The sequence below is a fragment of the Helicoverpa zea genome, chromosome 3 (assembly GCF_022581195.2).
Source record: "Helicoverpa zea isolate HzStark_Cry1AcR chromosome 3, ilHelZeax1.1, whole genome shotgun sequence".
NCBI classification, from domain to species: domain Eukaryota; kingdom Metazoa; phylum Arthropoda; class Insecta; order Lepidoptera; family Noctuidae; genus Helicoverpa; species Helicoverpa zea.
The window spans coordinates 6079428-6105838 of record NC_061454.1 but is presented as its reverse complement, the minus strand read 5'-3'; the positions used below and the strand labels follow the sequence as shown (position 1 = coordinate 6105838).

The 26411-nt window shown below is 35.6% G+C and overlaps 1 protein-coding gene across 1 annotated transcript in view; it reads left to right on the top strand.

Annotated features, from left to right (window-relative positions):
- The window catches only part of LOC124646065 (cAMP-dependent protein kinase catalytic subunit 3), a 38059-nt gene that overhangs the window by 3892 nt on the left and 7756 nt on the right, over window positions 1-26411 (top strand). The window contains exons 2-3 of the mRNA XM_047186096.1: window positions 21160-21328; window positions 22737-22846. Of these exons, the coding sequence (XP_047042052.1) occupies window positions 21160-21328; window positions 22737-22846 (279 nt within the window). The remainder of the gene's footprint in view (window positions 1-21159; window positions 21329-22736; window positions 22847-26411) is intronic.

Below are 26411 nucleotides of genomic sequence, written 5' to 3'. Positions count from 1 at the left end.
AGTTACCGTTGAGGAGTTCCCTCGTCTCACTGTCGTCTCCATCGGCAGGTCAGGTCTTAACCTCCACAGTTTTGTGGTGTCGGAGACATATACCCGAATGACAAGTTTTTATTCGATATGTGCTTACAATTTCCGAGAGTTCCCTATTGTTTTAAGGTTTCTATCACCAGACCCTGGACCGAATAACAAAGGAACTATTTGGAAAGTAAATCCTTTCAAACAATAAAATGATTGTTTAAATCGGTTTTTTTTACTTACGTAAAAAGAATACAAACGAACTGAGTGAGAAACTCCTCCATTTTTTGAAGTCGGTAAAAAAAATTCTCGTTCAATACCTCGTATTTGTCGATTAATATTATAATGCATTTCAATTAAGGTAATAAAAGTGGAATAGTTAAGAGTTCGTAAGGATGTTTTTCGTAATATTGAATAAGAGTCAAACCAGTTTTTCTCAGGACTCCCGGGATAGATTTCGAAATATTTCGGTCTGGGACCTATTATAAGCCTATGGAACATAATACACTGTGCAGTTACTGTGGGCAACTCTTGAGCCCAACTTCCATACAAAGAATAGCATTGTCCTTTATATTCGTTTATTTATATATTATTAATTTATATTATAAATATTCTATATTATGTATTAATCGTTATTAATTATTTTATTTATTTATAAATTAGCTGTAGTTTTTAGTCTCATGTTCCATGAAAAAATATTCCCTTACAATAAAGACCTATTCTATTACATTTCATTGCTTGTAAAGAAGTTTAATGTTGTAAATGACTTGCTGAACTCTTATACTATTATCCTTTTAATACCTCCGAAACCTAAACTCTTAAACTGTAATAAACTTTTATATATAAATTTACGAGATATTTATTGCAATATTTACAAAACAAAAACAAATAGATCAAGGACGTAATGAGTATGTAATTATTGATACCATTATCGCAGAGTATAATATGAATGCAGGTGATAACACCTCGACCCAATTCTAGGAGCGGGGAATATGGGCCAAGGGTGATCGAGCCACCCGTGACCCACTAGGACACGGCCCGGGTATGTTGTACATTGCCTCTATTATATGCATATTATTGTGTAACTTACTAAATTACTTGACTTGAAAACAACGGAGATAAGGAAAGTTGACGCCATCATCATGTGTCCATACCATACAAATATCGTAATACCTGTGTAGAAAATTAGAAGCATAGAAAATCAAAATCAATAAAAAAATGAAAATAATAGCAACACGAGCGATTAATCTTTTATTATTCTTAACTTTACCTTATAGTTAAGCTCAATGTACCATAAGAGCAGGTTCGGAATATGTACCTGACTATTAATATCAAAGCCTCAAGTTGCTGCAGGAAATCACAAATTACTAGTTTGAATAAATCACCGTAGAATGCTCTAACTAATAGCTGGAATATGAATGATAATGCTAAAACTACTGCCTACTTGTTGACCTAGATACATGTTTAACACACACAGGCAATAGAGTTCATTTGGGTTCCAGTATTTCAACAGTTGAAACATAGGAACCCAGTAAAACTCATTGACACTATGTGGGAGACATCTTTGATCTTATTACCTACGTAGGTAAACAAAGAAATGGAAACTACGAAAATCAGAGAAAGTGTAAAAGCCATCACACACGCTTGCTTTTCTAATCAGTATTTTGGAGGGAACTAAAGATTTATGTTGCAATCATATAGACAAGTGCTTGCTATAACACGATGCAAATGTAATTGGCAGGTTGTAAAGTTACCTATAACAGCCGACGTAGCATCTTACCGCAAAATTGGAGTGCCTCAAAAAATCACAGCAAGGAATGTTACAAGCAATTCATGGAATGTATTGGCATGTACACTTGTACCGCTATCAATACTCAGCGTCCGGATTGTTGAACGAAGTATGTGCTGTTGTTATTAGCACACTGTTAGGTGTTGCTGTCAATCAACTCTCTTGGAAGAATCCATTAACTGCGGACATATTAAGAGAAGAATTTATTTATTAGCTGCCAGAAATCGCATGGTACTTCTAAGGACTTAAAGCCGGATGGTTTCGCTTTGTGCGGTTGTAATAGAATTGGAATACACAGACGGCGAGATATTTTAAATTAATTGCGGAATACCGCCCGCCCCGTAATTTCAGGCTTTAAATCGGGAACAACAAACATTTCTGAGAAGAAAATTAATATTAGAAATTATTACGAAATAAAAATAAGTGTGTCGTACGAGTGTTATTGTACAATTATACGCTTTGTTATTACAGGGCGGGCAGTAGTCCAACCGACATCATTACGAGGTGCGAAATACATGTTCAGTCTAAAGATCGGAATGATGCACAACTTTGTGCACTAGTTAATTGAACATCTTAATTTATTGTTCTGCGATGATTTGTGAAGACTTAATTAACTCTTGGACTCTGAAACTATACCATACATACGTTATCGTGGTGGCGGATCTTCAGCTTGCTTCTTGATTCGTTTTGAAATATGTCATTTGTGACTACGAGTGTACGTGCTCGTGATGAGCCTCTGGCTTACCTATGTGACTATATATTGAAGAATCTAGTTACGTTTGTAACAGTTGCGAAGGTAAACAGACTGCGGTTTCAAATTAAATTCTCTAAAATGAAATTGGACCGTGGAGGATGGTATCGTATGCCTTACACATCTAAAATTGTTTATACGATGTGGAAGACGGTTAATTGTAGAGGTGAAACAGAGCACGAAAGTCTGTCGGGTAGGCAGTAGGTACTTGGCGCTAGATCTAGTTTGTGCATTATCCTCGCGGTGCCATTCGGTGCTCCAGTTACCGTGCTAACGACTCCATCACGCGTCGCCCGTGCGCCCGAGCCACCGCAAACACACGCTTTGAAATCTAACCATCATAACAAATGAGATGACGGATACTGCCACACCATAATATAACAAATAAACTATGCTCACTTTTCACTTATGCAGTTTCTGTTTTGTTTTGAAAACGAATATAGGACCTAATAAACAACTAAATGCACTGATGGGTGCAGCATGTTCCCGTACAAACACATCTGAGTATAAGATGAGCGAGCGGGATGTTACATGTGATAATGTTTAGTGAGCAATGTAGCGAGGCAGCTAGTAATATAAACGAATAGCAAAGACAGAAGAATTCATTTGTGCTTATGTTTACGCACGCGAACGATTGTGTTTGTCACGCGTGATTAACAGAAGATATGTGGGTTAGTGTGCCACACTCAACCAACAATAATGCTACCCAGATATCAAATAAATAGTATAGGTAATTAGAACACATTCAAACATTTTTGCTTTACACACGTGTAATGTAATGAGAAAACGATTAAATAAGTTACACAATGCACATGCAGTTCACCGTTCGCTGAGTGTAGAGTTTCAGATTATATCAGCAAGCGTAGCTAAAGAATACTAATATGTATATGTGTATACGTATACAGCTGGTTACTGTTGTTAATCAACAGTACATTATAGCCGTGAAATCAGCGAAATGAGCCGTTCCCATACTCCATAGTGCGCTCGTGAGCAATTGAAAGTAGGTACTTTTGCGTGAAGTAAATTAAGAAAGGAAAGTTGTTAAAGAACAATGGGGTAGCCGGAGTGGTGAGACGAGAGCGCTGGACCAGACGGAAGTCAGACCAGTCACACCACGCGTGCTCCTAAAGTTCCCACTGATTGCTAACTAACGCTTATATCACGTCTCTAACGAGCTTTCATGGACGATGAATGACCATTAGAATCCGATCATGCTGTTTTACTGCAGTTTTAAATCTGGAAATCAGCGTCACTCTAGAAGTATGCATGCTATTTTCACGAGACCGAGTTATATTTTTAACACTCCATAAACATAAATTGATGTAAGAAATCAATACTAAATACTAATAACGAATCATAGATCTAAACTTAGATCAGACTATTTTATTACACTGATTGTAGTAAACAATTTGCGTCCGCGCGGAATCCATTCTTACAATAAATTGTAAGTTTTCCGGATGAGCCAATCATCGGGTCTTTACTTCAGTCTCTGTTTATTAACTTTACGACCATGAATCTCGGGAAATACAGCTTTCTAAGACATCAAACTTCGTGAAAACACAAACATGATCTTAAATTAACATTTCTTTAGATGTAAACCTCGTTGAATAATGCATGTATAGCCATCATGAAAGTGCCAAGGTATGGCACATGGATGCACTGACCTTGACCGGTTTTCATCGTGTCGTTATTAACCTGTCATAATTATTAATATTCATGTAAACTGGGATGCGGGCGAGGTCGGGGATAACACGAGGTGCGTCGTATTGTCTGATAAATCTGCAGTTAAAAAAAATCGACGAAAAGACTCCCACTACCTGCTTCGTTTACATATTGGTTTAGTCTGTCTGAGGGCCGAACTGAGATGTGAAAATATTAAGGCTTTCTTAATAAATATTAGTGTGTCTAAGATAAGCTTAAGGTATCCACTACACTAGTGAGTAGAATTCTAAAAATATTCGTTAGATCAGTGCATATTTGAATTTGTAGTTTACAGAAAAAGCTAAACTAAACTTGTAAAAAGATTTGTTGGTCATCAAGAGATCGGTTCAGACGTTTATGGGTAATTAACTTGTTCTTTTTTCGCTGCGTAGATTATATTGTTCACGTTTTACCTTTAGAAGCGCGTATACGATAGGACTGTTTATTGGTGCATTTTTTTCACTAATGTTTGACTTCTACTGGCTGCTGGAGTGAGTCCAGCAGACGTAGAACTGGTTTGTGCCAAAACATGTGCGTAGAACATATGTCGGGCAATGAGATAGACACGAGAAGAGATTCCGCGGCACATGTGACAGCGGTGCGTGCTGGGCTGCAGTCGTGCACAGCTCGCATGTACTTTCTCCCCACGAGTCGGCAAAGAGCAACCGTGACATTGCGTGCTTATCGGTTACACAGTAAAAACTCGCTGGAAATAACTAATACAATACCCATTCGGAATTACAAACAATGGAGTTTGCGCTGCGGCTGTTTGATAGCCTCTTGCTTCATTTTAAATGGTTTGCGATTATAAATTATTTTTACTACTTGGTACTCGTGGTATTGTACTGTTACGTAAGCTAACTTGGTTTTAGAAACATAGGCTGCGTGCGAACCTAAGAAAGCCCTGAAGAGCATAATTATGATGTTAATATGTTCATTCTAAATCTGCAATTAAAGAATAACTCAAAAATAAATATGTATAACTTATTCAATTATTTACGTAAATATTCACATACATGCTATTTTTGGTTAAGAAACATGACGTTAAGTGCGCCGGAAAAAGTAAAGTGTAAAAAAATACATTAAACATAACATTGTATCGATCGAAGACAGGTTTGTTTATGCAACACTACGTAATCGATAAGATTTTCGGAACACCAAAGAGCCCGCTGAGAGACACGAAAAAAGTGAAATGTTCTCTAGAGTCAACAAACTCGAAAGCGGAGAAGCGCAGGCGCAAGCAATTTAAGGCGAAGTAAGTATTTGTTAGCGGAAACTTGATTGCCGACAGATTTCACAACTACCTATTCCTGTATCTCACAATGTGACTAGCATGCTTCGCCGCTTCTGATTTGTTATTCTAGCCTCGTAACAATAAACGCATGGTTTCATTACATTGAGGTATACCTAATCAAATTTGTTTTTGGCATAATTACGTATTATCTTTGCAAAATTAATAGACGACCTAATAATCTAAATTAAATAACCATAACCGATAAAAGTAACCAATGGAGTATAGAAAAAGATTTTTCTTTTTTCCGTGAAGGCGACCTACTTTGCGGCACCAGGCCGAACACTCCCACGCTTCTGGGAAACGTCCATTTGCTGTTTTGACAAATTAATAAAACGTCAAAAGTGACATGAGTTTCCAGTGGAGTTTTTCTACTTATTAAAATACAAGCTTCCGCCAGCGGCTTCGCCCGCGTGGTGTGTTGATAAAAAGTAGCCTATGTGTTAATCCAGGGTATCACCTATCTACATACCAAATTTCAATCAAATCGGTCCAGCCGTTTTTGCGTGATTGAATAACAAACATACATCCATACATTCTCACAAACTTTCACATTTATAATATATGTAGGATGTAGGATGTAGGAAGTAGGATATAAGTAGGATAAGTAGGATTATCATTGGCTTATTCACTCCTGTTTTTCCGTGTTTTCTATGATAGTTGACAACATGTGTGATATTTGTTCCCCAATTCGAAAATGACGTCAGTGATTCACTTCACTCTCGTTTTCTTTTGCGAGCTGCGCCGGAGTCGGTAGTTCATTGCGTGTACAACTTAATGCTACTAGGCGTACTAACAGGTTTAACAGCTCTTTAAACAATGGCACATGGGTGGTATAGATCTTTTCAATAAGAGAACTAATAAGTAGGTCACGGATGTTTAAATGACAATTAATAATATCCAATGTCACTTGCTGCAGTTACTGTATGTAACTTAATACTACATACCTATGCTTATGAAAACGATTTTGCTAATTTGTAATTTCCAGCTCATTATTTTGAGATAAAAGCGAAGATGGTACCTCTACCTATAAACCAATTTCCGGGATGTTCTACACAGAAAAGCGTCAATTTACAGATTTTATGGGATTTTTACGGCTGATATCATGGATTATTAAAATATAAGGTACCTACTAAATAGTGCTATTTTCATGTTGAGCATTTATTTACTTATGCTTTGCGTAATTATACCGTAGTGTTATGTTGTATTTTCTTTGATCTTGAGCACTATAAAACAATGCTATAAAATATGAATTTCACATATTTACTATAAACATCACTCGTTCCAGCAGAGTCTATAGAGTTATATGTTATTCTTGGAACAGCTATGGCTATCATCAGACTTGAGTAGCCTACGTCTCATATCGGTCATAACGTACGAACCGACGTCAATAAAATATATAGAAAGGTTTTTATAATAATGCCTCATAAAACGACCTCTGTGGAATCTCAAGCTGAAATAAAAACAAGACGTTTTTAGTTTTGAGGTGAAGAAAAGTTTATAAGACATAAACCTACTAATAACTCTGCAGCTTGTACTTTAACGACATTGGGGACATACAATTCAAGCTGTTTTATTAATAATCAATCCAATGAAAATCTTTTGATTTCCTCTAACAGTTAAAATTTAAGTGTATCACCACAAACTGCAAGTCATGACTACACTTCTAGATGGCTATCGTAGTTCAACTGCGAGTTTAACCCATTGTTAACAATACCACAGGTTAACGTCTTCCGTGTACTAAATTTAAATAAACTATTTCGAATTTACATAGTTGTGATAAAAAATAGATTGTTTCAGCTTTAAGTAAACGATTTAAGTAAAACCGCAAAAGTGATAGTGATGTAATTAAGGTTAACTTTTAAACTATGTTCGTAGATGATCAACATTTTTTACATTAGGGATTTTATTTATCAGATTGAAGGTATGTGTTAGCTATGGGTTATGTTTTATGCATGTCACTCCAGAAAGAACAACGGTGGTTTTTTTTTTATAGTCCTGACATCATCTTCCACTCCCGCAGCGACATAAATCCTGATTCGATCATAACATTTTATCTCGTCATCCAAAAAAAACTTTTTTATAATTTTAATTAGGTTGGATCCAAAGATTAGTCGACTTGTATCTTCTAAAACATAACGAATGCTCTCAATTACAGTGAGTTAGCAATAATAATATGTCCGTCATATGGAAGGTTTATTATTTTTCCAGTATCGTAGCGACTTTCTTAATATCGGCCGACGTGAACATCTGACGTCCGTCTTGAAAGGTTTCGCGATGATAGAATAATTCATCGTGCGTCAATGGCCACATCACATGCCCGGGTAGATATAGCCAGATTACTTTTACGATATTTAGATTATGATTTCAATGACTGATATAATAATATTGTATATTTAACCTTTGTTATGAGAGATTATTGTATCGGATGCTGCCAAAACGTGGCGCTCGGTCGGAAGTTAAGGAAAAACATTTTACAATGTTTTGAAGATATTACATTATCCCTTGACGTCAGCTGTATCACGGAGCTTGTAGTCTTTAGATTTGTAAGAAGTTCTTCCAGAAAGTTCCACTGTAACGATACTTTTATTGACTACCCAGTAGTGGTAGACATGTCGAAGCAAATATAGATTTTTATACTTAAAATTTGCGTATATTAAGATTTACAAAAATTTTGATTACACTTCAGTTCCTTTTATTATTGTTGTAAACTTTTTGAGCGAAGAATTGGAAGATGCAATTGCATTCAAAACATCATAACATCAAAGATTCACGAACTCCTTTGATGCATTGGTATAATCGACCTTTGTATACTATTATAACAGTAGGATAAAAAGATGCTGAACAAAGCAGTTAGTAAGCGGAGCGACTTCCGATTCCGCTTGGGATGCTCTGCGTTGCGTACGTAGAACAAAAAGCGCGCGTTTAACTAGCGACGCACACTAAACCGTCATTAGCGATTACGTGCATCGCGATCAAAGACCATTGAACCATTTGAACTTGCTCCCCATGAATATAAAATACCTTTTATGTCCACACGCATTAAATATTCATTGCTTACCTGTAAGATATTAGCATATCGATTGTTGCTTCGATCAAAATCGCTATATTCTTGTATACAGACTTTATTAAAGGTTTTCAGATGGTGCGAATCGAGCTTACCTCTTTGATGTACCTATCATCGCAATAATTTGATGTTCCGTCGGATATAAAACCTCAAATATATGGAACCCAGTCAGACGGTTGCCGCTTATATCGTACGAGCGAAAATATACAAATGTTTTTGCAACAAAACATAAAATAGACGTAGTTAAAGTCTCCGACATATCTGTTTCATTGCCAACATAATTTCTTTATTACAAACAACGATAAATTTGACGTAGTTGAACGTTTAAAAACGTATAGTTCACTTATTACGTATGCTGTAGTGATTAATATTTGTCGTGATCCCAGCGCGCACGCGATTCAGGGAACATGCTTCAAATTCATGTTAAAACCTTTGCCTTCGTCACGAAACGCTTTGTTTCCGTATAAAAAGTATATTAAATTGTAAAATAGGTTTATCGGCGGCTAATGGAAGTTTTCAGTGTTTTTGTTTTCAATTGTATCACGTTTAAAACTGTTATAAGAAAAGCTTTGAATTAGAACAGCATAAGTAATCGTAGGTAGTAAAATATATTGTAAGTCTTCACTTCGGGCTACTTACTTAATAACATAATCCAATGAAAATGAGTAAGCCTGGCATTGTGTTGAAGTCTCTACTTAAGTATACATATTCGCAAGCCAAAACATGCTCAGTGTTAGACAAGTGTGTAAATAGACACATAAATTACAAATAAACCACTAAATAATGTAAACTTGTACTAGAAACCAGTTAACCAACATCCAGTTTAAAGTTGATAAACTACCGGATTTGTTCATTTTCTTTCCTGTTTCGAACATCATGAAAATCGCTGGAAAATACGAAACCATTATAAAAAACGTAACTTCATCTGTTAGCATTTTGCCTTCGCAAGTGTAATATTGTCAGGTTCCGGTTTTTGCAACAATCACAATGGTTTGGTAACGCTAAACTGTGACTTCAATTGTTTTATTCAAGGATCTGTAAGCATTGCAAACTCTAGGAAATTACGAGACCGCGTTCATGGTGACGATGTAATTGATACTCATTTCAAACAAGTATTTTTTTATATGACACATTATCTTTACTTTTTTTTCAACCTCGAACTCTAAAAATCTTTTTTACATAAATTACGCCCTGTACACTAATGAGGAAGTCAAAACGAGATCGATTAAGCTTTTATTGCAGACATATTAATGTACAGCAATTAGAACAGTGGTTACACAGGCTTTTAATGTGTTTCACGTTCAAGCAACATTGTATGTAGGCATGCCCGAGGGCAAGTGACTTCACAAACTAGTTTACAGAACGATTCTTGCTCTTATGTCATCGGACGTAATACTCGCCTCGTGAATGCATCTGTTTATTAAACTTGAGATATACTTTAACACTTTGGCAATAACTACAGTTTAGAAATAAATTCTCACAGTATCAGATCGTTTAACATGTTCAAAGTAACAGGTATGTTTTGTAACCTCTGTTATTTAGTCGAATTATTTTTTATTGAGATTAACTTACGTACATTTGAAAATTATTTAAATACTTGTTTTTAAATCTATAACAAAACTACTTGGTCTCTAAGCGCGTGCAGCATTCGCGACTTTCAGAATTTAGCGATTGGAACGTAGGTACGATGGCAGTTTAACCTTCACAGAGAATTGTAATCTATTCTTAGGTCACCATTAGCTGTTCAAGTAATTATTGGTCGGTTATTTTATTGGCTGATTCAAAATGTAATCTAATGCAATATATTTCTCAAGTCAACGACCTACCTATATCATGATAGGCACATAGTTATAATAAAGCCTTCAACACAGATAGTTGTTAAAATGACACGTCGTATAAATATTACTTCTGGCCACCTACGCTTGTATGTTTGGTGTAGGGCGTCATGACACTCGGTTTCCGTCGTATGATGCGAGTATGGAGACAGACTCATATACGCCTTTTCTACGTAAAAACTCGTGCGTGACAGCAAGAAAAACTTTGTACATCCTCAGTTAGCGTTTAGTCAAGAGAGTTCATTCATAAATTAAACTAATGGAACTGGTGACACTTTGGATTTAGTCCAAAAATCACAACTTTGACTTTCATCCTTGACACGAGGTAGATCGACTCTAAATTATTACACGTAACCAGCATATAGCATCGGTTATGGTTTAGCAAAACGACCGAAGTTTATTTTAGATCGCGGTATTCTAATAAAACAGAACTTATAATGAGCTGACTGTGACTAATGACACCTTCGTTTCTCAGAACCTGCAATATTTTAGATCGGTGTTGACCACTTAACGAGAAGTATATTTTTTTAAGTATTTCAACCCGCTTTTTTCCAGAATTTCCAGCTTAATAAGATCATAAAGATATTTTTGGTTTTCCTTGTACACAGGAGTGTTGTGTCCCAAATGGGTGTCAGGACTCTGTTTATGGGACTACTTCTAAAAATAAGTCGGATGGCTGTCGGAACCAGCAGTGTACCAGCTGCAGAAATGACTCATTTAATTTCGAAACTGCATTCTCAAATGAAACAAGTTGCTTGTGGTCAAGATCGTTTCGAACAATAGTTAGAAGTGTTTTGATCACAAAAATATGTCTATTGTTGCGTATAACGATTTGTTTGTGAACCATTAGCGAAATATAACGCGGTGGCATGGTGGCAGTCCGTCAATGCAAATATACACATGATCGATACTTTGTTTGCTTATTCATTCATACACAAGGGCTTTGTTACCTAGCAAGTCGTATGTTACATTTATGGCACTTTCTTAATCTTTTAGAACCTTCGATTTTGTTCAATCGACAAATATAATTTTTCTGGAAGTTTCGGTACAGAAACTTTTCCAGCTTCGTCGACCAGATATCAATCGTCATTCATTGTGGCGCTAAAAAAATGCCCACTGAGTTACAAATTGGGAATATGAGACTGGATCACTTTACATATCTGCGTGCGAGAACTGATTAGTAACTGACATAGATTTTATATTTATCTTACTCAAAATTCAAATGCAAATAGAATGGAAAGAGTTAACTTCAGTTTCTGCCGTATGTGTGTCATCAAAAACCGTACACTCCTCACAGTTCTCAAATATTAAATGAAGAATAATTTATTTATTCAACAGAACAGTTTCACGGTTGTGACGCTGCAACTGTTGCATAGCGAATCAATTTCATTGTAGCAGTGCATTCCAGCGGCTGATCTTGGTTTTTATGCTGATGATTTTCTGTTACCTTCAGGCGAAGGTCCTCGTGGATCTCGTGGGCTGGTCTGGTGACGTCATCACGTCATCCACCAGTGCGTCGTTACCCGCACAAGATTAATACTAAGACTAAATGAATATAAATAATAGTGTGTGTGTCAAGTGGTCGCGACGGGAGGGACAGCTGTGCACTGACGTCACGGCTTGTGAAAACACCTTTCAACTCCTGTTCTCTTCAACAATGATTTATATAATTTAGCAATCTTTCAGACACGCGTGAACACGGCTGAAGAGGTCAATTAATTTAGAGAATGATTGAGTTTGTTTTATACAGAATGCGTTTAAAATAATAAATCTAATGTGATTGTAAGATAGATAAAGAGTCTTCTCAAGTAATCAAGATGTGTATCCAGCTGTCTCAAAGAATTATCGAATGTAAGGCGATGGGGGCAACAAACTAATAAAGATAAAACTGTATCAGGTAGGTGAGAACTTCAAACGTCCTCTTTTTACATTGGAAAGCATAAGTTTGGAATCAATTTGTGGCGACATTTGCGTCACATGTGAATAAACGATCGCGACCGTGACGAACTAGGGAAGCGGGAACAGAAAGAAATACGAGTAGTTAAGTGTTTTCCCCAGACACTCGTCAACGCACATCGCTGACAGAGTTAATTGCTAGATTTTGGCATGTCACTACGTTTTATATTAGTTTTTTTTTATTTATTTATTTCAAGCTTTTGAAAAGCACACTGAAAAACTGAAGTCTGAATTGTTATTCTCACATTCTGCGTTCAATTATTTTGCTGATTCATTCTTATAATGCGTTTCAGATTAGGTGAAGCAGATTATTACCTCTTTCTATTGCATAACAATTGCCAGTTCCCATAAGTTGTATACAGCACGAGCGTTTCTTTTGAGTGTTTTGACAAGTTCAGATATCCTTCAGAGTCGTTTAACGATGGATTGGAAAATATACATTACATTAAACATTTTGACTTATTACAAAAAATATATAAAATATACTTGTGCTCCTCACTGAATGCCCAGACAACCATTACACGCTTAATTAATACTGCGAACAATATTAGACTTGGCGAACAGGGAAATGTTTAAAATAGTCCACGTAATGGGCCAATGTAGGTAACGAATGCACTTACCCGAAATTGGAGCAAGGTTCATTCTCAAATAAATTTTATTATTATGGCCGTAAAGTAAACCAAAATATTTTGGGTGATTGACTCAATATTTGCGTATAATATTTTAATATCCAGGTTTACAACTAGTGTAAAACTTCGATGCTTTATAGAACGTTTAACGAGTTGTAAATTTTAGTGCGGATAAATATTGATAAATATCGGTCGCTTATATAAGATGATGAGCAGTTTATTGACCTGACTTGTGTTTCGCTGAAATAGAACTAGTTCATGCTAGAAATGATACAGTAAGAGTGCTTGGTAAAGCTTGTAGTAGGTAAGTAGGTATAGCAGTTGGCAATAGCACTTCACTTGTATAAGATTCAATTATTCTGAATTGGTTAAACGTAATAAGAAGGTAGTAAATACGTTTTTCGTTTAATGAGTGGTTGAACTACAACATGTATAAAATATTTATGCATTGTCGGAAAACTTATTTTTCCATTTGATATATTGAGAAAGAACTTTGAATCACCAGTCTCGATGTAGGTATATGTATTTTATAACTTATGATACTTTCTATCTGCTGATGATTTTAAGATTGAAATTAGAATAACGTAAAGAGATTAACAAAATCTTGATACACGTGTCATTGGTAAGGTCAATATACTAGACTAGACCATTGCGCGCGCGCACTCTTTTCTACCAGTTTAGAGGTGACGTTATATCAATTAATTTCGGCCGCCATTTGAAGTGAAAATCATTATAAAATATTATCTGATTTAAATATTAGAAAGTTTATCAGAGTCAAGGCAAGGGTCGAATGCTTTTGCCATGAGAGAATCACAAGTAAAATAACAGGAAAGTCATTGATAAAATTGAAGAGGTGCATGTACTATCTGCGATTTGTTGTACATATAACTTACCTATATCATTGATAAATGGCTCCAGTATATACCCACGTGAAAGTGGCAAGGCATGCAAGAAATAGATGATGCGCTACACGAGTGCGTTCCTACATACGGTGCATTAAGGAAATGCTCTCTCCCTTTCGTTTACAAACATGTGTAACATATCAAAATTATTACGATTTCTATTTACAATCTCCCGTAGTAGGTTTCATTGCCAAAATCGTGCCGTGTTTTCAGTTAGACATAATATTTATCAGCCTCTCCGCGACACCTGTGTCGTATCTATCATCGATTGTGTAATCTCTGTATGCACTAGGACTTGATTTGGGTACGTAGGTAGGCATATTTTCTGTTACGTAAATGTCACCTCTACATTTCTTCTTATACTATTGAAGATTGTTCTATTTTAAGATGTAAGTAGTACAACGAAAGGTGCATGGGTCGTCTTATAACTTTTAACACTATTAATCATTGTTGACAAAAATCCATTTTCTATTAAGCATACAATTAGGGTAGAGTGACGTAAAGGCCATCAGTCTCAGGCGTGCGTTATGCGCAGACTCAGTGAAAGTGGTCGGACGAGTGCGCCCGCGCCGCGGTTCAACTGTGAACGAATAAATTATTTCCAGCGCCCTTCACTGATACCATACGTCTAGAACGTCACCCGTCATGGATGCATAAGCCATCAATTACTTACGTAACCTAAGGGTCTCTCCACACTGTAATGACAGAATCGCTGTCATCCGCCTTTCTTTGGAATTCTACAATGTCATAAAGGCATAAATTATGGAACCTGTCACGCCAGGCAAAAGTAGGAGAGAAGCGGAGAGATTTTATCATCTATAAATGTTGGTTGTTTTGCTCAAATTATGCAAAATTTAAATCAGCGCCTCTTGAACTAGAAAGCTAAATTTTCGCCTACTTATTCAGTTTTGATTTATTTGCCAGACCTGACCTGATGCTCCAGCTACGAGCGTCATGGTACGACGGTAATTTTAGTTGCACCAACACTTTAGTTAGAATTTACTACATAAATGAAAGATAAAGTAGTAACTATAGTTATAAAAAATATACCTAACAAGTTTACTCAAAGGTGAGCATAAAGCAAATGATGACATCTAGAGAAATAGTCCCCGGTGGAATAAAATTAAGTTAATGTTAACTGAATAAAAATTCTGCGTAACTTTCTAAATATCTCAGATTTATAGATGGCATTGCTATATATTTCTTTCCAGTGACTAAACTGTTAAATCTAGTTTTAATAAACTTGTTTTGGTTGTATTAAATATTCATTAACTGCATATTTTATTTCAAATATTCGGTTACAATCTATTCATGCTTTAATATAGTATGCTTTTAATGGTAATAAGTAATGCCATTAAACCCCAATACACCTATTAGACAGCTTGACGGACATTTACTAAAGTACCTACAAATTGTTTCACAGTTTGTTCACATCAATGCAAAGATTTCTTATTTTATCTAAGTAGAGGTACATTTACGTATATTTTTGTATTCTTAGGGCTTTCTCATACTTAATACAATTTATTGCAAATATGAAAGCCATTTACGCTTGTTAATGAAAAGAAACTCTTAAGTAGCTGAGTCTTAAGATAATTTGCCAAACATTAATTGAACTGAAACTAAGTGATCATCGAAGAACTAAAACTTTGATTTTCATGAAACAAATGTTTGCTTTGACATTCAGATAGACCAAACGTAGTTACCACGTACTTAGTTTTTTTATATCAGAAATATTTTTGAGCACTAAAAATATATAGGACATACAATTATATTTTATGTTTTAACATTGTATATAAAGTATTATTGTATTTTTATATGGGCTTCGGTACAAATAAAAATATAAACGATCCACTGCGATTGTATTCAAAACGATAACACAGACAAGACATACGAAATATTTTACCATAATTCTGTAGTTTATAGACAAAGATAGCGAGGACTCAACCGTTGTGGGTAGATACATATAATATTTATGTATCTCGTGTATTTCAGTGACTTCATAAAATAAGTCTAGTTCATTGACCTCACTTAAAGCCAGACTACATCAATGACACGCCTAAACGCATATTATAAATTATGGCATAAATTAATTAAAACATAAACGATTTTTAGAGAAAGTCCGGTTCAGAACCAAATTATGTGAAACGGAAATAGCAGAACGTGTTTTCTGTGATTGTGTCTTTAATTTTAAGCAGATATTCAAAAAAGCATTTGATTGTCTAATTAGGCTGAATTTATTATTTAAGTTAACTGTAAAAAGTTAACTATATCTATTAAAAATACGTTCTGTATTTAATTAGACCAATTATTTCAACAAAATGAATGATTGAGTGATGAGTAATTTCCAATTATAAAATTTAGATTATTTAATCACTATACAAAAAAAAAACCCAAAAGTGTCTTTTGACCGACCCAAAAGTTAGACACACGTTTCTGACTAATTTCTTACAATTATGTACGTAACTAATCTCATTTATAAATCTTTGCGAATAGTAGATTTTAATTACATAGTAAAGTAATGTAATAACGTGTTTTGTTTATTTGAAGAGTTAAGTGAATAATATTTTGTTTTCGGTGACTTGTTTGAATGCGTTACATTAGTACATACCTATTGTTTTGTGTGATGTTAGTGTATACTTAATAGCAAATGCAATCACTTAGTATCTAAACACTGTATTGAATAAATGCATGTGGCTGTAAGCTGTACAATATAAAGCTACTTGAGTTATCGTCATACCACACGCAAAGAGATTTTAAAGATTTGAGATTTAAAAGATTTTTATTTCAAATTGAGTTAGAGATTGCATAATGCATATATTATATATATTATAAGAAGAGTGATTGCATTATTCTACTATATAATGTAAAAATATAATTTTGTTTAAAAGTCTCACACAGCAGATATTTGCTCTTAAAACATTGATCTTCAAAACGTAAGATAAAGCAGCCATTGCTAAGGTTTCCGATGAGATTATTGAAGCCAAATCTAATCCGCCTTTCTAAAAGATTAGATTTTATGCGACACAAGTAATGTATTTACCAAAGAAACGTATGATTTCGTTTTGATAAGTGAATCATTTTTGTCAGCGAATACACCCTTGGAGCTTCTTCACGGGCAAGCCGTATTGGGCATACTTACCACTTTCTATATAAGACTTGTTTATAATAATCACCTTGTTATAGGTATGATGAAGCGCCGAACCCTTGATAACATAATTCAAGTTTAGATAAACACTTCGATATTTTATCAGTATCCTAAGATATCTTGGTACATAAAATGATAAAATCTTATCAATACTTGAGATTTTATGATTCATCTGCACAACGATACACTTGCAATTTCTTTTAAACAAATGATCAGCCATTTGACTTATTATCGCTCATAAAATTAGTAATAGATATAAATAATAGACATGTTGTATTTAACCTCAATGTTGATATTTATGGTGATGGGATTAGTACCCGTGTTTCCTTTATAGCGATGATTATTTTATAGCCTCTGTTCCCATGTTTCGAGAAGTTGGCTCGCCTGAAACTTGCGCAAGAGATAGCAGAAAATAAATTGCGTGGAAACTGTAATGCTACGTTCACACGCGCGCCGCGCAGCCCGGCGGGCTGCCTGGCGGGCTGCGCGGCGTGCAGCCCGTCGCGGGCAGGCGGACATTCAAGCTGTTCACACGCGCGCCGTCGTGTCAGTCAGTGCAAGAATGGCGAGCAGCGAGGATCTCGGTGTTGTTGCTGTCATAGCCTTTGCCTTAACTTATTTTTATTGGAAAAAGAATCAAAATGATGAACGACGTTAACCATTCCGCCATGTTGTAATCTCCGATCGTAGCGACTTTCTTAGAACGTTTAATCGTCACGAAAGCGCAGGAGAGACTGACTGCCCGCGCGCGTGTAAACAGTCGCCGGGCGCCCGCACATTCATCCTTTGAACTTTGCCAAAAAACCGACACTCGACCGATTCGCGGCATTCACGGGCACGGGCGCGTTCACGGGCTCGGGCGTACCGTTTACACGCTCGTGAACGTGACTGTGCCCGTTGAATGTCGATTTGAACGCGCGCGTGTGAACGTACCATAAGATGGTACGTCACGCCACGCAGTAACTAGTGTTACGCAAATTACAGCCCCAATTTAAGATATCGGCTGACCTTCTGACATAAATAGTATACTTTGGTTCCGATGGGTACCTTCTGTAACCCGTTTACTGAGCCTATTTTCATCCTGAGTCATGGTTAACTAAATTGCGATCAAGCTGATTGACGCAATTATACATGGATACTGCTCTAAAACAAATTGAAGGTAAATGCCCTTAATATACACAGCCTGAATAATTGCGCGTGAATTGCCGTTAAGTCTACTTGTCTTACCTTTTGATAAACATTATTTTTGGGTATTCCCTTCTAAAAATGAAAATTCAGTCGACACTGCAGAAAATCCTATCTCGAATTAGCATTAGGTACGAGCGGATCATCTCAAAATATCAAACAAAAAACTTTCCACAAGCAGTCAAAAAATAATATTAATATAAACGAAATACAGATAATAAAGTTTTTAACAAGGTATAGAAAATATTATACCTAATAATATTTTGAGAGATCACAAATCCGTATGAGATACAACGTTTCATAAATAGATGTTTCATAATAAGTGAGTTGGCTCAAGGCGATGAAAAGAAATATAATATGGTTTGTATTAGTTACGGGACAAACTTGATTTTATCTTACAAACGTAATTTTGTTTCAGTCTATTTTTATACTAAAGAGGCAGATGACCTGAAAATGTCTACTGATCTACTAGATAATATAAATAAAATAAAAAAGATAAAAGCACATTTATACTTAAAAACCTGATTATTAATGATGCTAAAATATAAAGAAGTTTAAGCAAATTGAGCTGATGAATTTGAACAAAGAGCACAATAAAATAGGTTTTTGATCGCGTGGTTTCAATAGGCCATTGTTCTGAACTTTGCACGTTGTATGAGCAATGACATTGATATTGAATTCTATCGCATGTTACCCCGACCCATGAATATTTAAAGCAGTATTAATACAAAACTTTATTAGATGGAACCAAGTCTTACATAAGTAACGCATGGAGTTCGATGACTGAGTAAATACATAGTAATTACGTGATTTTACAGAAAGTTGAACGGTACCTTATTTAGTTTTTCTTTTCAATTTAAATTCTGCCTATCGCGATTTTTTTAAAGAAAAACTATCGTTAAAAAATAAGATAAAATAAAAATGAAAACGTATATACAAGAATATGAGTTAGGCGTCGAAGTACTCCTTTGCATCACTGTTCTCCACGGCATTTTCCCCCATTATTTTCGAGTGTATATTTCAGTAAGTTTTTATCTTAATTAAAAAAAAATATATGAAATTACACATAAATATAACTCGAAAGACGTGTTATTCGTAACACAATCATTGCGTTTGTTATGACCGCCTGTTACGTTTTCATTACCTACTGCTAAATAAATATGTTTATTATTATGCTGTTTTCACGTTAATTAAACATGGAAAAGTTTTAATAGCTCACTCACGAACTATAAGAATGCCAGAATTAGTATGAATATGTAATGGGCTGAATATACCCCATGAGAAAGTCATTGCTTAATTTTTGGCCTTAAGACGAAAATCTGTGGAAAACATAAACGATAATGAAAATTGGTAAACATAGTGTACGCGGACGTAATGGAGGCAGGCAATAGTGCTTATGGCCAATGGTATAATAGTCAAAGACCTCAACCATGAGGGTCTTATTTCGTAGTTAGGTCAAGGACTGGATGCTGACGATGCGATGATTATTTCGAGCATAAAATATGTTCGTACCGTACGGTATTTTCCCTCACGATCCTGGTTTTAGCTATAACCCTGATCCATTTACCAGGGGTATTATTAAAAATAAATTAAATGCAAATAAAAGTAATTGTGTTATAATCATAATTATGCGGCAAGTTGCTGTGACTCACGTCTGAGCTTGTAACAAGCTTTATTTTTATGCTTTGGTTCATTGTATTATTCACCGCATTAACGAAAGACCTTCAATGACACATAGAACAGTCCTTGGAAAGAATGTGTGAAATAATGAAACTAATACATTGCTACTTTGGCATTCTTGGAAATTTATATGAAGCCATACGTATAAAGTTTAAGCTGGTTAGACTACTACTAGATTACTACTAGATGATTATTTGATACCATTACCTTCGGGTGCCGAAATCACAGTGATTTGCTAATGATAACTACGCTCATTTGTTTAACGCAATACTCTTTAAAACGTAATTAGGTAACGCCCGAACTATTTTTTTACTGAGCTAATCTTTGCAATGTTCATGCCGATATTAGAGACGAAGGAAATGCTTTTTTACGAAAGGAACATCCTTACGTGCACTAATTAACTCAATTAAATCTACCTACAGGGGTCAATTAACGGTCACTTATTCCGGGAACAAATGGAATGATATTGAACGTGCTGCATTAATCTAGGATTTTACGTAAAATCTAATTATTGACGCAGCAGCTATGTATTTTTTACGCCTTGAGAAAACCTTGTATCTAGTTTTATTTACAACAATTTATTTAACTTTGTTTTCAATGACGATCCTCTGAGTGATCCGAGTTTTTATTTAGCATCAAATGTTTCAGCTTCGACTATTAAGCCTTCAAGGACTATCTAAAACATTCTAGTCATTGCATTGATCGGAAAAGCCGAGTGACTAACTGAATATCGAAAGACAAAAAACACGCTGATACATTTTCGATGAGTGAATTCTGTTTAGAAGTAATTTATTTTTCAATTTGTTTACGCACTACCACGAACGCATTAAGATCATTTACATCATGTTTGCACTTATCTCTACTCATACAATTGACTCGGGAATCTCCGTTAGTGATTCATTTATTTATATCATTGTACTTGGAATTGTTTTCATCAAAACACGTTGGGTTTATGAGATTGTGTTTTCAGTGATTTCCCAATTTAACAGAATGATAACCATGCAGTTTGTTTCAATGAAGAGCGCAGTAAACATGTTGCTTTTGACGCTGTTATTGTTTCCAATTGTTATTTTGAATCCTGCGATGGCTGGTTATTATTATGAGCTCAAGGAGCAGTCATTGAAACAGTTTATCAAACCTTGTAGGATAACAAAACAACTTCATACAATATGGGTTTCAGAAACACACTGACTTTTAATTTGCTTTGTTTAAGGTACTGGCACGTTTGGTCGCGTGTGCCTGTGTCGCGACAAAGCTGCTGATGAGTATCTGGCAATGAAGATATTGTCCATGGCTGACGTCATCCGCCTAAAGCAAGTGGACCACGTCATGAACGAAAAGAACATCCTCGCCGAGATCAATCATCCCTTCATAGTGAACCTGTAAGTGCATCAATACTATGAGAAAATTGTCTTGTCCCCGTCAATCATGTGTGTGATGCAATCCATTTTCTTGGTGTTTATCCAAAATGTCTAGACTGATGCGACACGTCTAAAGGGTATCATTATTTTAGCGGGATCATAACAACGATGTTTACCATTGGTACACACTTGGACGTTTAATTAAACGTGCATGGGTGCATGTGACGCACGTCAATTATGTGAGCACCAAATGTCGGCATTGAGCCAATGTCGTTACTTACTCCTGTGTGCATTTCTAAAGTTCCGCCTTCCAGTGACCACTATGCCGATTACAAACACACCTTTAAGAACATTTCTGCTGTATCATTTGCAGCTTTGTGGGGAAGTTAATTCATTATCATAATTTAGCGAGGGCGCTATTAAGAGTGCCCCAAATAACTTTTTTGTTCGACTCTTGAGCTTTTCCGTGTTCAATTCATTTAACCCAATAACCTGTATAATTGTGCCAGGTACCGACTTTTCTTTAATATGTAAGAGAGTTTTATGTATTGTTTGTTAAGTAACACGGAGCTAATTATAATCAAATAAATGAATACAATTTTGTGTCATACGAAAAGCGCTTTCCATAGCGCTAATTAAATACATCTGTATTAAAAGCTATGTACTCTTTACCTAGATTTATCTATCTACTTTACCTAAATACCTATTTACAAGTATGTGGGGGATATTCCGGCGCCGTGCAAGCGCCAAGTATGAATATCGCAAGCAGACAAATTTCTGAGAGCAAGCTTCTCTAATGACGGTCTGGCAACCATCACCATGTCACTTGTGATCAGAACACCCATGATATATTGATTTACATGCACTTCACTACCATAAATCACATAGTACTCGAACGTGATGAAATGCTGTTATTGTTTACTAGCATTTTTAATCAGCTGTACAGTATTAAAAAAGTGTCCTAATTTAGCCCAACTTGACGTCAGTGGAACGTTCTCTATTTTATACTAATTTGTAACAAAAAGCTGATTGTGATAAGTGATTTTATATTTCTCGTAATATACAAGCTCAACTGTCTTAAAGAAAATAGAAAAGCCTCTATGTAGCAACCTTCTTCTTATTAATTATGTTCAACCTTGAGAATAATTGAAGTTTTATTTTGATCATTCTCCATACAATTTACTTTTGTATTTTCTTTTTTACTTTAGATGTTATTCCTAAAATAGCGTTCAATCAGTTTGATTTATTTATTGCACCTACTCTTACTATACTTAGGCTAGGTGTACGTTGACTGCAGTTTGTATCTGGCACGCATCTGTAACTGCAATTAGCTCAAGGAGTGCTAATCTAACTAGTCATTACCAAGGAGTTCCAATTTCTTTGAGCTTGACCTTCGTGCTGTGCTTATGACGTCACTGGTGATTTGCAGGCGATGGTGGACGCATGACGACTCCTGCATCTATATGCTGTTCGACTATGTCTGCGGTGGAGAGCTCTTCTCCTACCTGAGGAATGCTGGCAGATTCAGCAACAGTATCGGTAATTATACAAATATTTTATTATGATTAGAATAATGTAGTCATCATTGTACATCGTGAATTTAGTTTCGGGACATCTACTGAGGAATTAGATTAACATTTTTTTTAGTTTACAAGCTTGGAAATAAGTATACTTAGTTAGTGATAATTTTAATTAATGATTTCTTTAAGTTTTCACCCACATTAAAATGATGTAAACATCCAACTTATAACAACAATATCGCTAATAACGGCACTACGTTCAGTTGTCACAACTTTTCCTTTGATGACTGGATCAGAAACAAAAAATCAGTAACAATTTCGTTTATTAATCGCTGTAAATAAATAAACTGGAGCGGAATAAATAAATAACTGTTGGAAGCACGCCAACACAACGCAGGCAGTCGTACCATGCCGTACGTGTGTGCGCACGATGCTGCAATCACCCACGATGTCCACTTTTCACACCATTTTATCGTACAACTATAAAAATGCGTACTCAATATCATTCTTTAAATTCACGACAATAAAATCCAAATTTACACAAAGCGATGTGTCTCTTGTTGCCTTTTATTGAGTTATTTAGTGAAGTACTGAAACGATACTAGCTTTTACATAAAGTACCGCTGTTAATGTAAAGGCGACAGATGTTTTTAGTGTATTTGAATATTATTTGTGATAATGGCATAGTCTAGAGTTGTGTTGCATAATGCCACATTTGATAAAGAAAGTGTTTATGTTCTAATCTTAGTAACAATTCGGATTATGTTCGAGCTTTTGCACGCTGCCCGTTTATACTATTGGGTTTGTTTTTATTTTGAGAACTACTTTTAAGGAAATTCTCCTTTATCATAATTAAACTTTTTATAAATTTAACGGTCTAAAACCATATGTGTTGGATGATCTCAGCGAATCCTTTTAAGGTTGAGGTCTCTGAATCAACTTAATAAAGCTCGTAAAGTATGGAGGGCAACCGAAGGAAGATATGGAAGAAACTGTTCTAGTTTAATAAGATTCTCCGAGAATTGATAATTTAATGTAATTAATTCAATCATACAATTATCTTATCATGACATTATGGTTTGTCAGATTTTGATGGATCGACTTTCGTATTGCATGGAAACGAATTAACGAAGATATGTGTATCAACATACATATTTACTTATGAAAAGCTTTGAACAGCTTCCGTTGTTAATTACCTTGTTTTGTTAATGACGTTATAAGTCACACGTACGGACAGAATAAATAGATACGTACGGACAGAACACAGTGTAGTGAAGCAAAATTGCAAAAACACTGAAAAAATACACGGCAAACGACCGCTTCGTATTTCTGGAGAAAAGACAAGACAGAAATAGGGGCTCATGTGGGTTCAGTGACGCGAGGTGCGCTGTAACTGTCGGGCTTCGTAGATTAAATAATAATACTACTACGTGGTAGGTGCCGTGTGCCCTGAAGGTGCTCCGGTCCATTTTTCATGGTAGTCAGTTTATAGCCGTGACGTAGAATGCTGACAATAAAAATGTCTGTGCCATTTGGCGACTGCTGCAGAGCCAGACATCAAGACGCCCGCGCCGCCCGCCGTGCCTGCGCCTGCGCTTCTGAACGATATACTATGTATAAATAACTAGGTTTTCTCCCGCGATTCTGCCCACGTTCTTGTGCGTAACCTATTTAACTTCCGGGGTAAAAAGTATCTTACTGTAAGTAAAAAAGAAAAAAAAATGCAAAAATAAATTAATTCAGGAAAAAAGCCATTTTCTACTAATGTGAACATGACAAAGCCATAAATACTACCTTCTAATAATTTATAAATTTGCAAAACGGTACACTTTCTATGTTTCTGGTTTATTAATAAATACTTAGTGACTAAATACATAATAATATAGAATCGGTATGCATTTACACACTTTTTTAAATTTACATAGGTAATTTTGGAAAGTGGTTTTAAAAATATAAAAATAAATCCATCTGATAAGGTAAGACATCGTTGACAAGTGTCGGCAGATAAAGTGCACTTGAAAAACAAAGTTACGTTGTGCAACATTGATAAATTGCATTATTTTTTAAAACGATTGAAGACAGATTAAAAGCTTTTCTTAAGTCGATTTCGAAAACATGTAACGATGTTGACGAGACGAGAATTGTGCCAGCGAAACTAATTTCTGAACTAAATTGCATTTCAAAGAAAAATGTTTGCTACGTGAGTAGATGCTGTGCGCTCTATAATTTGAGGTGAGCTTAAGTGACGGCTGCTCTGATTTAGTCAAAGTTTAGAGAAACGAGCGCAACATTATTATTTTATTTGTTTTAAAATGTGGAGCAGAGTTCTTGTCGGGGTTATAGTTTGGGTTAATGGGTTTATTAGAAGAGTGTAGTCACGGTGTGATGTCATGCGGCGAGCACAAAGCGCCGCGCTTGACACATTTCCGCGTGGCACCATGTCGCCCACAACGTTGGCGTCGATGCCTTATACAAGAACTAGAATAAAAACTGTTGATCCGAAAAAAAGAATGATGAAATCTCTATAACTTCTAACGTGTTAGAGTTGTTAGCATTTCACAGTAGAATTCTCACAAAGGGCCACCAGCTAAAAAGGGGTGCTAGCGTCGATTACACGGAAAAACTACCTATGACTGAAGAAAATGAGTACCTAAACGTCTGTGAATTTTTGAGTTCTCTCTTCTTACGTTCTTCTAAAACTGTGAGCCGACTCCAAAAGAAAAAACTGTGAAATTAAAACACAAATAAGCAGCAATGATAAAATATTGCAATAAGTGGATATGATCAGTATCTTGCACGCAGCTCCCACGCCGTGCGCGCTGACGACGCGCCTCTTCCAGCTGGCATTGACTTTACACACGATAAAAATAAACGTGATTTGGCTAATCCTGGATACAATCTAACATGTTTATGTACGTTACGTATGCATATAACTCTGTAATTAGACGTTTTAAGAATCGTAATTTTCAAGTTTATTAGTTTGGGTATAGGGGAAAGGGCATACGTGTCAATTGAAGTGGTTACATTACTCGATTTTGAATCGAGCTATTTTCGCTAGGAGAGTCTATACATAGGTAGGACTATCTGAATGTCTAAATATTTTGTTACTGTGGGTCCTTAAATACACTAGTGTATTCAAGGGGTCCAAGAAATCAAATAAGAGTTATTTTAAGAATTTACTAACCGCAGTAATAAGTTCTACCAAGTGACGGATGGGGTATATCGATCGGTCGGTAGATAGGTACGTTACTATTTCTGAAATATCTCGTTCATAACAAAACTCTGCCATAAATTAAGCTGATTTCTCTAATTGTGCGGTGTAAATGTGCCATTTTATTTCACATCCGGTGCATGATTGTTTTATATGAAATAATGGGGGCTATATATTTTAATAAATGTATGTATATTCCTCTACGAGTGCTGATTTAGTGCTCGTCTTGGTCATAGCATAAACAAAAGAGGATCGTTATTGCCATGATAATAGTGGACATTCGTGAAATTGAAATAGAAAATAGTACGTAGGTGCCTGTTAAATAATACCTATGTGCGAAAGACAGAGATATTCGACAGCATTTAACGAGTCA